At 40.7% G+C, this 14,677-nt stretch overlaps 1 protein-coding gene and 1 pseudogene across 1 annotated transcript; both read left to right on the top strand.

Annotated features, from left to right (window-relative positions):
* Positions 1 to 222: 222 nt before the first annotated feature.
* On the top strand, positions 223 to 3,040 carry LOC139405865 (CD83 antigen-like). Its single transcript, XM_071148303.1, has 5 exons — positions 223 to 322; positions 414 to 550; positions 1,313 to 1,547; positions 1,699 to 1,799; positions 1,938 to 3,040. Exons 1-5 carry the CDS (start codon positions 295 to 297, stop codon positions 2,088 to 2,090), a joined length of 654 nt encoding a protein of 217 aa, XP_071004404.1. The 5' UTR covers positions 223 to 294; the 3' UTR covers positions 2,091 to 3,040.
* An 8,438-nt stretch (positions 3,041 to 11,478) lies between these two features.
* Positions 11,479 to 14,677, top strand: part of LOC139385326 (uncharacterized) — an 8,086-nt pseudogene continuing 4,887 nt past the window's right edge.

Genomic DNA, 14,677 nt, shown 5'->3' with positions numbered 1-14,677 from the left:
TCGTATCGCCATGATATGCTCAAGAAATACAATTCCAGTGGAGAGTGCACGCGCACCTGAGACATCACCCCCAGAATATGTAATTCAATGAGATCATATTAACACCTCATACAGGACCCTGGCTGTCCCGTCTTCATTTCGTACTGAAGCGGATAGTTTCTCATCCATCTACACACCCACAGTGACGAAGCACTCTACGGGAATCCCCTTAGTTTCACTTCCATTTTAGCTTACTATATAAAATTATTCACTTCTTTTCTGGATCATCATCTTCATTGCTGTAGTTCTACAAATATGTTTTTTCAACTCGTCTGCATTCTAGGTATGTTGTAATTTCTATTAAACAATGACTTTGATATCAGTCTAACTGCAGACTCACCTGAAATGATGATTTACCTTGTGTTTGTCTATAGCTGCCTACTTGCAAGGTGGGCTTACACAGGATAAGCCTACACAAGAGGTGAAGTCAGTTTGTGGAGAGGACTCAATTCTGAAATGTAAAGCAATACGTAAGCCTGGGGTCCAGTACCGGGCGGTGAGGTGGTACAAGGTAAGCTTTCTATTATTATAATAGCACAAATGTTGTGTTTTGAACCATGCAATATATGTAAAAAAATATATACAGCGCTGGTCCTAGACCAGCAACTTGTCTTAGAGCATTTTGTATTATTCTGTAAGTAAATCCATGAAACTCCATTTAGTGTGATATGTTACGTTTGTTATGGTTACAGACAGATGGTTACTAAAGGCAAAAACTAAAGGAGGGGGAGTGGTCGGAGTGGATAGGTGGGCATACAATGTAAATATGTAGCAAATCAAAGGTTGCGAGTTTGAATCTCATCAGGGACAACTTCAGCATTTTAGCAACTTTTTAACTACTTAGCATGTTAGCTAACCCTTCCTCTAACCTTAACCATTTTAGCTAACCCTTCACCTAACCTTAATATTTGTAGCTAACCTTTACCCTAACCCTAACCCTTTAACCTAACTCCTAAACTTAACCTTAACCCCTGAGCCCAGCCTAGTTAACATTAGCTAGAGTAGCTAGCATTCGTAACATATCATACGTTTTGCAAATTCGTAATATATTTTAAGTCTAGCAAATTTGTAACATATTATAGGAATTGTAATTTGTAACATATCATACAAAATGGGTAATGGACATCCACAAATTAATACATACCATACAAAATGTAACATATGATACATATCATACAGATTTACGTAAAGAATAATATGACATTCTATAAGGTTAAGCAGGTTAAGACCAGCTGTTAGGGGCATAAAGTAACCTCACACCCTCTTCTTGCAGCTGGGTGAGAAGCCCTATAATAAGGAGTCTGGTCTATTGATGAAGAGGCTATCACCTAACAGCACCACCCTACGGTTCGCAGGTTTGGAGCGTGAAGTGGAACTTTTGGCTGACGATTCTTTCGATATCTTCCTGCCCAATGTAACGGCTGTTGATAGTGGGAGGTACAAGTGTCTCCTGGCAGCACCTGTAGGAGAGCAGAACCAGGAGGGGCAGGTTCACCTCAGAGTGACAGGTGAGTGTGTTCTACTCCCAATGTGTGCTTGTTTTGGTATGTAAGCAAACTGTATACTGCATGGGAGTGTTTCTAAATTGGAGCCAGAGAAAGTTAATATTTTAAAACATTTCCAGTGAGGCTCAAGGATTTGTGGATACTTGTTTTGCAGGTTGCCTTGAGTCCACATACCAATCAGAAGAAATGGATACCATTCTAGTTCTTTCCATTGTGGGGATTGTTGCGGCATTGCTGATATTCACCATCAGCTATGTGAGTTACTACACTTTCAGCTGTTCCTCTGAGTTATCTGGTTTTTTTAAACAGATGAAAGAAACTAACATTTTATGGTGATGGTTTCCATGTATTTCATTTTCCTTATTTACTTAATAATGCTAATCTTTACCATAGGTCATCCTAAGGAATATGTTATTGCAAAGGAGTAAGAAGTATCCACAAGAACCACTTCCAGATGCACCCCATGAGAAAAAAGATTTAATGTTGATCTACACTCTGGGGCCAAACTGGTCAGGACAGGGTTCCATAAAACATGTCTGTGTGTGAGACCCTGTTCTGCTAGTATGGGCTCATTGTATACTTGAATGTGAAGAGGAAACACAGAGAAAGACTAGAGCCCATTTGAAGCTGAGCAAGGAGCCTAAGAGTCATGTCTACTTTCCAGAGAGTTCACGTCTAGAGCAGAGGGAGGCAGACAAACCTCTGGACGATCCTGTAGAACTAAATTGTGTAGGTATGACTGCAGCATTCAAGAGCAAGGAGCAGGGCCTGGTGAAGGGACCCCACAATCTAAGCCCCAAGATCAAACACCAACAAGGAACTTCAGGAAAGGGAGAATAAATAATGAATGATACGGCGTGTGGGGTTCTGAGAATATGAAATATATTTATTCATGTCACTGAGGGAGAGAGGGTAATGTATAACGTTTACATTATATCAGGGATCCTATGGTTATCTGTAGGAGGAAGGTATATAGTGTGTGCAATTAAGCTTGGAATGTGCTGAGTGCAGGTAAGCGATCACATATGGCAGGCATTGCTTGATAAGGGGAGAGAGCCATGGATTAGTAATGAAGGGGGTCGAGGTCAGGTCACGTTAAGGGAGAAAGAAAAGTTTATGGCCATATTACTTAGTTTCCTGCCTAGCAGTAAAGATACAATCAGATGGGTAGGAGGAGACTCAGCCTAAGAGAAAGGGTTAAATATCAGTGCTTGTGTGAAAATCTTTTTGTCTAATGCAGCTGTATTGATCCTCTGGGAAGAATAAACTTGGCAAAGCTTTCATAGTGCCATTGAGTTTTTACTCTGAAAATTAGAACCTAATAGGGGTCATTCTGCAGGGTCTTTCCATGGCAATGTTGGGGTTAATTCCATTTACATTTCAGTCAACCCAGTCAATTGAAGTTTCAGTAATTGGAGGATGAAATTGATTTTGAACTGGAAAATGATCAATGTGTACTGCATTGAATTTCATGCCTAATTAAAATCCTTTATTGACAAGTATTGAAATGGAATTGATCTGAGTACTGTTCAATGGGACTCACCCGTGTTGGAAGGATTTGGTGGGACATGCTGGACTCTGCACAGAGAGATGAAATCAACCAAGACTGCATTCCATCTGAGCCAAGCAAAGCTCTCAATTAACTCTAATGTTCAGGAATTATCGATAACTTTTAGTTATTTTAGTTTTGTGAGGTCAAAACAGTATATACTTTTTTATGCAAAACCAAAAAATAAAAATGTCATCCAAGCAATACAAAAGTGGGCTTTGGTGAATATTGGCAAAAAGTAACTGACAGAAAATAAACTTTGTATAAATCTTTATCCGGTTTTTGAATATGATCAGCAATTCTGTGTATACGTTGAAAATAAAGAAGACGTGTAAATAATTGTAATGTACTGTATCTGACGTACATGTGCTATGTGTTCTTAGATAAATGTTATTTTACTTTTTCTTAAGACGAGTCTTCACTTTTTTAGTCACCACAGTAGTGATGTTTCTCTTAGAAAAGTTGATTGTTACTCAGAATATTTCATGTTATTAAGATAAATTATTTACCTTACCATTTTACAGAGGCTTACAAACTAGATACATAACTATTTGTCTGCATAGTATACTGTTTGAGGTGCTAAATGGCTGGCAACAAATCTATACCTATTTCATACAACACATTCTGTCATATTTTATACTAGTTATATACTGGTCCTTGACACGAGTCATTTCCATCACTTGTAATGTGCACATTTTAAAAGGGATGATCCCAATTATCCTCAAGGGCTGACACAGTGATAGCTGAAATATGATATTTTTGGATGACTGTTTTAATTGTTAAATCCATAAATACCTCTTCACTAATCTTTTGAGTGACAACAGTTCTGTGAAGTCTCTGTCACTGTCATCGACAATCACATTACCCCAAACACATTACAAGGTAACAACATCACACAGCATAAAATGGAAGCTAGGTTACATGTGATCTAAACAACATTGAAAATGAAAATCCTTTAGAAAAATGAAATTTCATGTCGCTTAAAAAAATTTAACTATAGAATAAATCAATATTTTTTTTTATTGCATCACCATATCACAAGACAGATTTGATAGAAGGAGTGCATGGATTCGGGTCATATACAATAACAGTGACCTTTTTTCACGTCAACTGTGTGATCATAGCACTCAACACATTATTGCACAATAATAATAAGCGTAACAGAATTAAAGAGTACAAATGCAAAGCATCTGACCTAAAAAAACATTTGCTTATTTGCAGCTCATGTAATACTAGTGTGTATCAAATGACATCTGGCAGTTAATAAAAAATAAAAACAATTTTAAATGATATTTCGTAAGTCTCCATGAAATGTACAAAGTGATACAGTGAGGGAAATTAAAATGCAAATCAATTTATAACATTTTTGACATGTGTTTTTCTGAATTTTTTTGTTGTTATTCTGTCTCTCACTGTTCAAATAAACCTACCATTAAAATTATAGACGGATCATTTCTTTGTCAGTGGGCAAACGTACAAAATCAGCAGGGGATCAAATACTTTTTTCCCTCACTGTATCTACCTATTCAGTCAGTCACGTGTCTCTAAGCTTATTGTCTGATAGGGATAAGTGTAGCTTGTAACTTCAACAAGAAATGTATTTCTGTACCAATAATAAATTGCAGAGTAGATAGTGGACAGTATAAAAATATGTGAAATGTTTTTGTAATCCTTGCTAATTTTGACACAGGTTAAGTGAGTATCTTCCTTATAACACAACAGCATTAGGATTTCAGACCAGTAACTCTCCAATTGCCAGTTAATTTAATCACTTCCAAGTCCAAGATGAACCGATTAACCTTGAGAGCTTTCTGTTACTGCTTGGCATCTCTAGCATCTATAGTGCCTTCTGAAAGTATTCATACCCCTTCATTTATTCCAAATGTTGTTGTGTTACAGCCTGAATTCAGAATGGATTAAATAAAAACATTTATCTCACCCATTTACACAAAATACCCCACAATGACAAAATGAAAACATGTTTTTAGTATAAATAAAAAATTATAATACAGAAATCTCAAATTGACATAAGTATTCACACCCCTGAGTCAATAGATGTTAGAATCACCTTTGGCAGTGGTGGGTCTGTCTGGGTAAGTCTCTTAAGAGCTGTGCACACCTGGATTGTACAATATTTGCACATTATTATTTTTTAATTCTTCAAGCTCTGTCAAATTGGTTGTTGATCATTGCTAGACAGCCATTTTCAAGTCTTGCCATAGGTTTTCAAGTCGATTTAAGTCACAACTGTAACTAGGCCACTAAGGGAACATTCAATGTCGTCTTGGTAAGCAACTCCAGTCTATATTTGGCCTTGTGTTTTAGGTTATTGTTCTGCTGAAAGGTGAATTTGTCTTCCAGTATCTGTTGGAAAGCAGACTGAGCCAGGTTTTCCTCTAGGATATTGCTTGTGCTTACCTCTATTCCGTTTATTTTTATCCTAAAAAACTCCTTAGCCCTTGCTGATGACAATCATACCCAAAACATGATGCAGCCACCACCATGCTTAAAAATATGAAGAGTGGTAATCAGTGATGTGTTGTATTTGCGGCTAACATAATGCTTTGTATTCAGGACATCTAATGCTTTCACATTAGACAATCTGACATTAGATCTATTATGGAACATTGTTGTAGAATTCAGACTGCTGTCACATAGGCCACATTTAGCCAGCAGCATACCACCCTGAATACCACTGCTGAATTAAGCAGAGTTGGTCCCTGGATGCTGCTGGATGCTGCTGAACAGGTTTTGGAAGGTCAATGCCCCAGGGCAGTGACTGGGGACATTGCCATGTGTAGGGTGCAGTCTTTGGGATAGTTAAATGGGTGTCCAGACTCTCTGTGGTCACTAAAGATCCCATGGTACTTATCGTGTCCTGGTTAAATTCCAAAATCTGCCCCCCCACCCACCCTCCCACACACACACATAAATGTAAATATTCCCAGGTTGTTACTGTAAATGAGAATGTATCCTCAGTCAATTTACCCTGAGAGGGACCCAGAGCTTTTAGGAGCCCTTGAAAATATAAGGAGAAAACTAAGAAATAGAAAATCACAAACTAGAGTTTGACATGCATTAAAATATTAAAAACAATGTTGAATTTTATATAGTGAGTGTCAACAATTAATATCAATCAGACAGTTTACTCTTAAAAATTGTATCTCTAATGTAGGTGGACACCAGATTTTTTAAAAGTAAGCCTTGGCCAACTAAGCAGAGCCCTAATACCCATGGGGGACCCCAGATTGTCTTTCTGTTTTAAGGGGCCTCGGAAAAGAAAAAAATGAGATGCCCTGGCCCTTTGGGAAAAGATCAGGCAATGATTTGACTTTTTATTAAAATACCTGTGCTGTGAGGGAGAACTGACTATACCGAGATAAAATGTAAATGAACATTTTGGTGGACCTTTAAAAGAATACCAGTGACTCGACTCCTGCCAGGGGCAGACCCTGCTAGGGGAATTCTAGATCTTGGTCCAGTGCGTGGAGAGCACAGCCGACCCTGGTCCAGAGCAAGGGGAATTCCTCGGCTGACACCTTTTAAATATGGTTAAGATGTAAATTATTACATTTTCTTATAAACACAGACCTATAGGATTTTTTTTATATGCAGTCACACATAGACAACATACCCTCGTCGCGATTGCGCACAGGGAAATATGAGGAGTATCTGATTGGTGCGCGAGACTGTAGCAGCCTAGTGGTTTCGATACATTTTTCTTATCAAAATAAGGTCCATGTTAAAGTTATAGTCTGAAATATATTACATAGAGACCATAACTATGTCTCATTTCAATTGCGTTTTACGTTGCCTTTCCTACTTACCAAAAACGTTTAATCAAAGGCAAGAGCTCCATGTTTGATGCTTGACGAGTTAATCAATAAATGCGGGGCGTGGAAATAGGACAGTCAACGGATTTACTGCAGTCAAAGATTATAGATTTTCTGACAAAACACATGTCTCTCCGCTCTAACAATGGTAGATGGCTCCCGCCTCTCTTTTATTTGGATTGGTGGACACATCTCATTATTGTATCAATATTTTTGAATATTCGATGAGGGTTGGTGACGTCACGGCCTGTATTCAATTTTTTTTTTTATTTTTTTTATTTCACCTTTATTTAACCAGGTAGGCAAGTTGAGAACAAGTTCTCATTTACAATTGCAACCTGGCCAAAATAAAGCAAAGCAGTTCGACACATACAACGACACAGAGTTACACATGGAGTAAAACAAACATACAGTCAATAATACAGTATAAACAAGTCTATATACGATGTGAGCAAATGAGGTGAGATAAGGGAGGTAAAGGCAAAAAGGCCATGGTGGCAAAGTAGATACAATATAGCAAGTAAAACACTGGAATGGTAGATTTGCAATGGGAGAATGTGCAAAGTAGAAATAAAAATAATGGGGGTGCAAAGGAGCAAAATAAATAAATAAATTAAATACAGTAGGGAAAGAGGTAGTTGTTTGGGCTAAATTATAGGTGGGCTATGTACAGGTGCAGTAATCTGTGAGCTGCTCTGACAGTTGGTGCTTAAAGCTAGTGAGGGAGATAAGTGTTTCCAGTTTCAGAGATTTTTGTAGTTTGTTCCAGTCATTGGCAGCAGAGAACTGGAAGGAGAGGCGGCCAAAGAAAGAATTGGTTTTGGGGGTGACTAGAGAGATATACCTGCTGGAGCGTGTGCTACAGGTGGGAGATGCAATGGTGACCAGCGAGCTGAGATAAGGGGGGACTTTACCTAGCAGGGTCTTGTAGATGACATGGAGCCAGTGGGTTTGGCGACGAGTATGAAGCGAGGGCCAGCCAACGAGAGCGTACAGGTCGCAATGGTGGGTAGTATATGGGGCTTTGGTGACAAAACGGATTGCACTGTGATAGACTGCATCCAATTTGTTGAGTAGGGTATTGGAGGCTATTTTGTAAATGACATCGCCAAAGTCGAGGATTGGTAGGATGGTCAGTTTTACAAGGGTATGTTTGGCAGCATGAGTGAAGGATGCTTTGTTGCGAAATAGGAAGCCAATTCTAGATTTAACTTTGGATTGGAGATGTTTGATATGGGTCTGGAAGGAGAGTTTACAGTCTAACCAGACACCTAAGTATTTGTAGTTGTCCACGTATTCTAAGTCAGAGCCGTCCAGAGTAGTAATGTTGGACAGGCGGGTAGGTACAGGTAGCGATCGGTTGAAAAGCATGCATTTAGTTTTACTTGTATTTAAGAGCAATTGGAGGCCACGGAAGGAGAGTTGTATGGCATTGAAGCTTGCCTGGAGGGTTGTTAACACAGTGTCCAAAGAAGGGCCAGAAGTATACAGAATGGTGTCGTCTGCGTAGAGGTGGATCAGAGACTCACCAGCAGCAAGAGCGACCTCATTGATGTATACAGATAAGAGAGTCGGTCCAAGAATTGAACCCTGTGGCACCCCCATAGAGACTGCCAGAGGTCCGGACAGTAGACCCTCCGATTTGACACACTGAACTCTATCAGAGAAGTAGTTGGTGAACCAGGCGAGGCAATCATTTGAGAAACCAAGGCTGTCGAGTCTGCCGATGAGGATGTGGTGATTGACAGAGTCGAAAGCCTTGGCCAGATCAATGAATACGGCTGCACAGTAATGTTTCTTATCGATGGCGGTTAAGATATCATTTAGGACCTTGAGCGTGGCTGAGGTGCACCCATGACCAGCTCTGAAACCAGATTGCATAGCAGAGAAGGTATGGTGAGATTCGAAATGGTCGGTAATCTGTTTGTTGACTTGGCTTTCGAAGACCTTAGAAAGGCATGGTAGGATAGATATAGGTCTGTAGCAGTTTGGGTCAAGAGTGTCACCCCCTTTGAAGAGGGGGATGACCGCAGCTGCTTTCCAATCTTTGGGAATCTCAGACGACACGAAAGAGAGGTTGAACAGGCTAGTAATAGGGGTGGCAACAATTTTGGCAGATCATTTTAGAAAGAAATGGTCCAGATTGTCTAGCCCGGCTGATTTGTAGGGGTCCAGATTTTGCAGCTCATTCAGAACATCAGCTGAGCAGATTTGGGAGAAGGAGAAATGGGGAAGGCTTGGGCGAGTTGTTGTGGGGGGTGCAGTGCTGTTGACCGGGGTTGGAGTAGCCAGGTGGAAAGCATGGCCAGCCGTAGAAAAATGCTTATTGAAATTCTCAATTATGGTGGATTTATCAGTGGTGACAGTGTTTCCTATCTTCAGTGCAGTGGGCAGCTGGGAGGAGGGGTTCTTATTCTCCATGGACTTTACAGTGTCCCAGAACTTTTTTGAGTTAGTGTTGCAGGAAGCAAATTTCTGCTTGAAAAAGCTAGCCTTGGCTTTTCTAACTGCCTGTGTATAATGGTTTCTAGCTTCCCTGAACAGCTGCATATCACGGGGGCTGTTCGATGCTAATGCAGAACGCCATAGGATGTTTTTTTGTTGGTTAAGGGCAGTCAGGTCTGGGGAGAACCAAGGGCTATATCTATTCCTGGTTCTAAATTTCTTGAATGGGGAATGTTTATTTAAGATGGTTAGGAAGGCATTTAAAAAAAATATCCAGGCATCCTCTACTGACGGGATGAGATCAATATCCTTCCAGGATACCCCGGCCAGGTCGATTAGAAAGGCCTGCTCGCTGAAGTGTTTCAGGGAGCGTTTTACAGTGATGAGTGGAGGTCGTTTGACCGCTGACCCATTACGGATGCAGGCAATGAGGCAGTGATCGCTGAGATCTTGGTTGAAAACAGCAGAGGTGTATTTAGAGGGCAAGTTGGTTAGGATGATATCTATGAGGGAGCCCGTGTTTAAGGCTTTGGGGAGGTACCTGGTAGGTTCATTGATAATTTGTGTGAGGTTGAGGGCATCAAGTTTAGATTGTAGGATGGCTGGGGTGTTAAGCATGTTCCAGTTTAGGTTGCCTAGTAGCACAAGCTCTGAAGATAGATGGGGGGCAATCAGTTCACATATGGTGTCCAGAGCACAGCTGGGGGCAGAGGGTGGTCTATAGCAGGCGGCAACGGTGAGAGACTTGTTTTTAGAGAGGTGGATTTTTAAAAGTAGAAGTTCAAATTGTTTGGGTACAGACCTGGATAGTAGGACAGAACTCTGCAGGCTATCTTTGCAGTAGATTGCAACACCGCCCCCTTTGGCAGTTCTATCTTGTCTGAAAATGTTGTAGTTTGGAATTAAAATGTCTGAATATTTGGTGGTCTTCCTAAGCCAGGATTCAGACACAGCTAGAACATCCGGGTTGGCAGAGTGTGCTAAAGCAGTGAATAGAACAAACTTAGGGAGGAGGCTTCTAATGTTAACATGCATGAAACCAAGGCTATTACGGTTACAGAAGTCGTCAAAAGAGAGCGCCTGGGGAATAGGAGTGGAGCTAGGCACTGCAGGGCCTGGATTCACCTCTACATCGCCAGATGAACAGAGTAGGAGTAGAATAAGGGTGCGGCTAAAAGCAATAAGAATTGGTCGTTTAGAACGTCTGGAACAGAGAGTAAAAGGAGGTTTCTGGGGGCGATAAAATAGCATCAAGGTATAATGTACAGACAAAGGTAAGGTAGGATGTGAATACAGTGGAGGTAAACCTAGGTATTGAGTGATGAAGAGAGAGATATTGTCTCTAGAAACATCATTGAAACCAGGAGATGTCATTGCATGTGTGGGTGGTGGAACTAATAGGTTGGATAAGGTATAATGAGCAGGACTAGAGGCTCTACAGTGAAATAAGCCAATAAACACTAACCAGAACAGCAATGGACAAGGCATATTGACATGAAGGAGAGGCATGCTCAGTCGAGTGATCAAAAGGGTCCAGTGAGTGGAGAGGTTGGTTGGGGGTCACGGCGATTTAGACAGCTAAATCGGTAGCAAGCTAGCATAGGAGCAAGCTAGCATAAGATGGAGGTCTGTTATTAGCCAACTCTTGCGTTCCGTCAGTAGATTAGTGGGTTTCCGTGTGGTAGAGGGGATGAATCCAAATCACACAACAACAACAAAAATAAAAACAATAGATATAGTTATAGAGGCCCAACAAGAAAAATAAATAAATAAATAAAAATAAAATAAAAATTGTCCGATTGTCTATTCAGATAGCAGCCGATAAGATAGCCAACGGCTAGCAGGCCGCAGATGGGCGCCCAGGCAACGTTGCGCCAGAGGAGCCAGCCGGACAGTTCCCTCGAGTAGACAACGTCGGCAGTCTAGCCGTGAAGGCCCGGTGGGGCTCCGCGTAGGCAGCAAAACGGGTCCGGATAGGTGACTGCAGCCCAGGAGTGATTGATGGAACTCTTCAGCTGGCTAGCTCCGGAACAATTGATGTTAGCTCCGGAATCGACGAAAGCCGATAGTCACACGGATAGCAGCTAGCTAGCTGCGAGATCCAGGCATGGACGTCCAGAGCCAGCGGCCGAAATCCAGGGACATGGAGAGAAAAATTGGTCCGATATGTTCCGCTCCGAGCCGTGCTGCACTGCACCGTACAAAACTGGCGATAGATTCTCGAGCCAAAGGACAGCCGATGACCACAAACCGTAGTCAGCTGAGTACCAACGATTAGCCAGTAAATAAGCTAACTAGCTTCTGAACTAGCCCCTGAACCAGCTTCAGAGTAGCTTCTGGACCAGCTTCTGGCTAGCTCCCGGCTAGCTTCTGGCTAATTTCTGGCTAGCCTCTCGGAGGATCACAGATCTGAGGTAAATAATACTTTTTTATATAAATATAAATTGGTGAAGCGGATTGCAGGAGAGTGTTCTGAAGATGAGTTTTTGGAAAATTAAAAATGTATGTGAAAAAAAAAGTTGTAAATATATATATATATACGGGACACGACAGGACGAGGAATGGATGGAGAGATGGAGAGAGATGCTACGCTACTAGCCTCAGACATGAATATGCATATTCACCTCGAGACTCCCGATATAAAGTATTTTTTCTCAAAGTTACCGGGATGTCACGTGTCCTACTTATATTAGTACACTTGTAACAACTTAACCATTAAGAAAGTATTTATATTTGATCAAATACACTTTTCGTAGCAAACTAATAAGCCATTTTGTCTACCACTAGGTAGGTTGACATTTCCTTTTAGCGCTAACAAGTCTTTATGTCCTCCCTTCCACCTTTTTTTTTAGACTGCTCTCTAACTGCAGTTACATTGCAAAATTACTGCAGTAAAAAAAACGGTGTTATTTTGGACGCAGTATTTGGAGCATACTGCAGTTATACTGCTCTCTGACTGCAGTTACATTGCAACATAACTGCAGTAAAAAAACACGGTTATTTTGGAAGCAGCATACTGCAGTAATACTGCACTCTGACTGCAATCTTTTTCGTAAGGGCTGTCCAACAAGGTTCGTCTTGTCATTTGCCTTCTATTTTCCAGTTTGTGTGCACAGCAGGTATATGAAGGATGCTGAAGATACAAGGTCAAAATGCGGTGAGGATTCGGTTCTTTACCTGGGGTCAGGCACTGGTCAGTGAGGTGGTACAAGGTAAACTACTTTGTGTTACTCTTTTCCAGGGCATTAGTGTGGCCTGCTAATACTGACTAAAGCCCTGGATCAGAGACCTCAGGGCCGGCCTCTCATTAGGCAGGATTAGACGGATTGACGAAGGAAACCATTTCTGAGCTAAACTGACCAAGACGCACCTCCAACAACACATAAAACCTCACATAATTATGAGACACCATATTAAAATAGAGACACCAAACCATCTTTCACATTTTCAGGCTATCCTAACTTCCAATTCTTAAAAACTTGAATCAACTATAACTATATACATTGGCATAAATTAGCACCAAATCACTCACCAACAGTAACTCTTGAACCATTCAGCTAGAGACACCAAACCAACTTTCACAGGTTCTGGCTATCCTAACTTTCTATCCTAAATCCTAAATTCTTAGAAACGTTTAATAACTATATAAATTAGCATAAAACAACTCAGCAACAGTAACTATTGAACTGTTCAAGCTAGAGACACCAAACCAATCAATATATATATATATATTTTTACAGCTACCTACTTTTTCAAATATAACCAGTCATTACCATTACTACTGCAGTCAGTACCACTACAATAACTTTTTTCAAAACCATAAATACTTTAAGCAAGTTAGCAAGCACAACACATTTTCTTCTGGAAATGTACTTTTCTATTATTGTAGGCCGCCTTTGTCTAGCCACTTAATCATATCAATCTTCGTCCACTCTTTCCTCCATCTAAAGACAGCAGAACTCATAACTTTTATGTTCCCAGCCAATTTAACCTCAGGTTTGTCTCCTGCTGTCCTGGTGAGCAAAATGTGTCTTGAGTTAATTCCTTTTAGCAATTGAACCATGGAACTTGATTTAACTACTATTTGACTATCTGCCTTTTGCTGTTTTTCTGGAGATCTTTGGCTGCTCACACATAAGTGGCTCATACTAGTGATTTACAAACTGGTATGTCCTCAGTCCTCATTGTAATCTTCATTATTGAAACTACAGCACTGGCCCCAGACCAGCTGTTAAGGGCATAAAGTAACCTCACACCCTCTTCTCCCAGCTGGGTGAGAAGCCCTATAATAAGGAGTCTGATCTATTGATGAAGAGGCTATCACCTAACAGCACCACCCAATGGTACGCAGGTTTGGAGCGTGAAGTGGAACTTTTGGCTGATAATTATTTTGATATCTTCCTGCTCAATGTAACAGCTGTTGATAGTGGGAGGTACAAGTGTCTGTAGGAGAGCAGAACCAGGAGGGGCAGGTTCACCTCAGAGTGACTGGTGAGTTTGTTCTTATCTCATTGTGTGCTTGTTTTGGTATGTAAGCAAACTGTATACTGCATGTGGGTGTTTTAAATTTGACCCCCCAGAAAGTTCCTCTGTGCTGATATATACTCAGTGTATTCGTTTCCAGTGTATTATTACTTTTTCATTTGCAGGTTGCCTTGACAATAAGTCCACAGACCAATCAGAAGAAAGCAATACCATCCTAGTTCTTTCCATTGTGGGGCTTATGGCAGCATTGCTCACCATCAGCTATGTGAGTTGTCCACTGTCCTCTGATTCAATGGTGATAGTTTCAATGTATTTCACTTTCCATTTTTTAAATATATTTTTTACAAAAAAATGATTATCTTTATAGGTAACCGTTGCAAATATGTTAATACAAAGGAGAAAGAAGAATCCACAAGAACAACTTCTAGATGCACCCTTTGAGAAGAAGGATTTAATGTTGATCTACACTCTGGGGCCAAACTGGTCGGGGCAAGCTTCCATAAAACATGATGTCTGTGTGCGAGACCCTGTTCAGCTAGTTTGGGCTCATTGTATACTTGAATGAGGAAAGGCAGAGAAAGACTAGTGAACTTTTGAAGCTGAGCAAGGAGCCTAAATGTCATGTCTACTTTCTGGAGAGTTCACCTCTAGAGCAGAGGGAGGCAGACAACCCTCTGGCCGGTCCTGTAGAACCAATACGTGTAGGCTTTTCAAAGAAATAAAACAGAAACTGTAGCCTACACCCTTTCTGATAAATTGAAAGTATCAGGGACATTATGACAAACTTACACAGAATGAAAGTTAAAGTGAGAGCTTAGTCT

Source organism: Oncorhynchus clarkii, chromosome 3, assembly GCF_045791955.1.
Source record: "Oncorhynchus clarkii lewisi isolate Uvic-CL-2024 chromosome 3, UVic_Ocla_1.0, whole genome shotgun sequence".
Taxonomy (NCBI): domain Eukaryota; kingdom Metazoa; phylum Chordata; class Actinopteri; order Salmoniformes; family Salmonidae; genus Oncorhynchus; species Oncorhynchus clarkii.
Note: the sequence above shows the minus strand (reverse complement) of the source record. Positions and strands in the feature narration are given on the sequence as shown.

Bases quoted from the DNA above. Each gene is read 5' to 3' on its own strand.
- LOC139405865 (XM_071148303.1), top strand. From the start codon at position 295: ATGTTTTTTCAACTCGTCTGCATTCTAG. The intron at 323-413 runs GTATGTTGTAAT...GTTTGTCTATAG, and splicing joins TCAACTCGTCTGCATTCTAG to CTGCCTACTTGCAAGGTGGG. The intron at 551-1,312 runs GTAAGCTTTCTA...CTCTTCTTGCAG, and splicing joins GGGCGGTGAGGTGGTACAAG to CTGGGTGAGAAGCCCTATAA.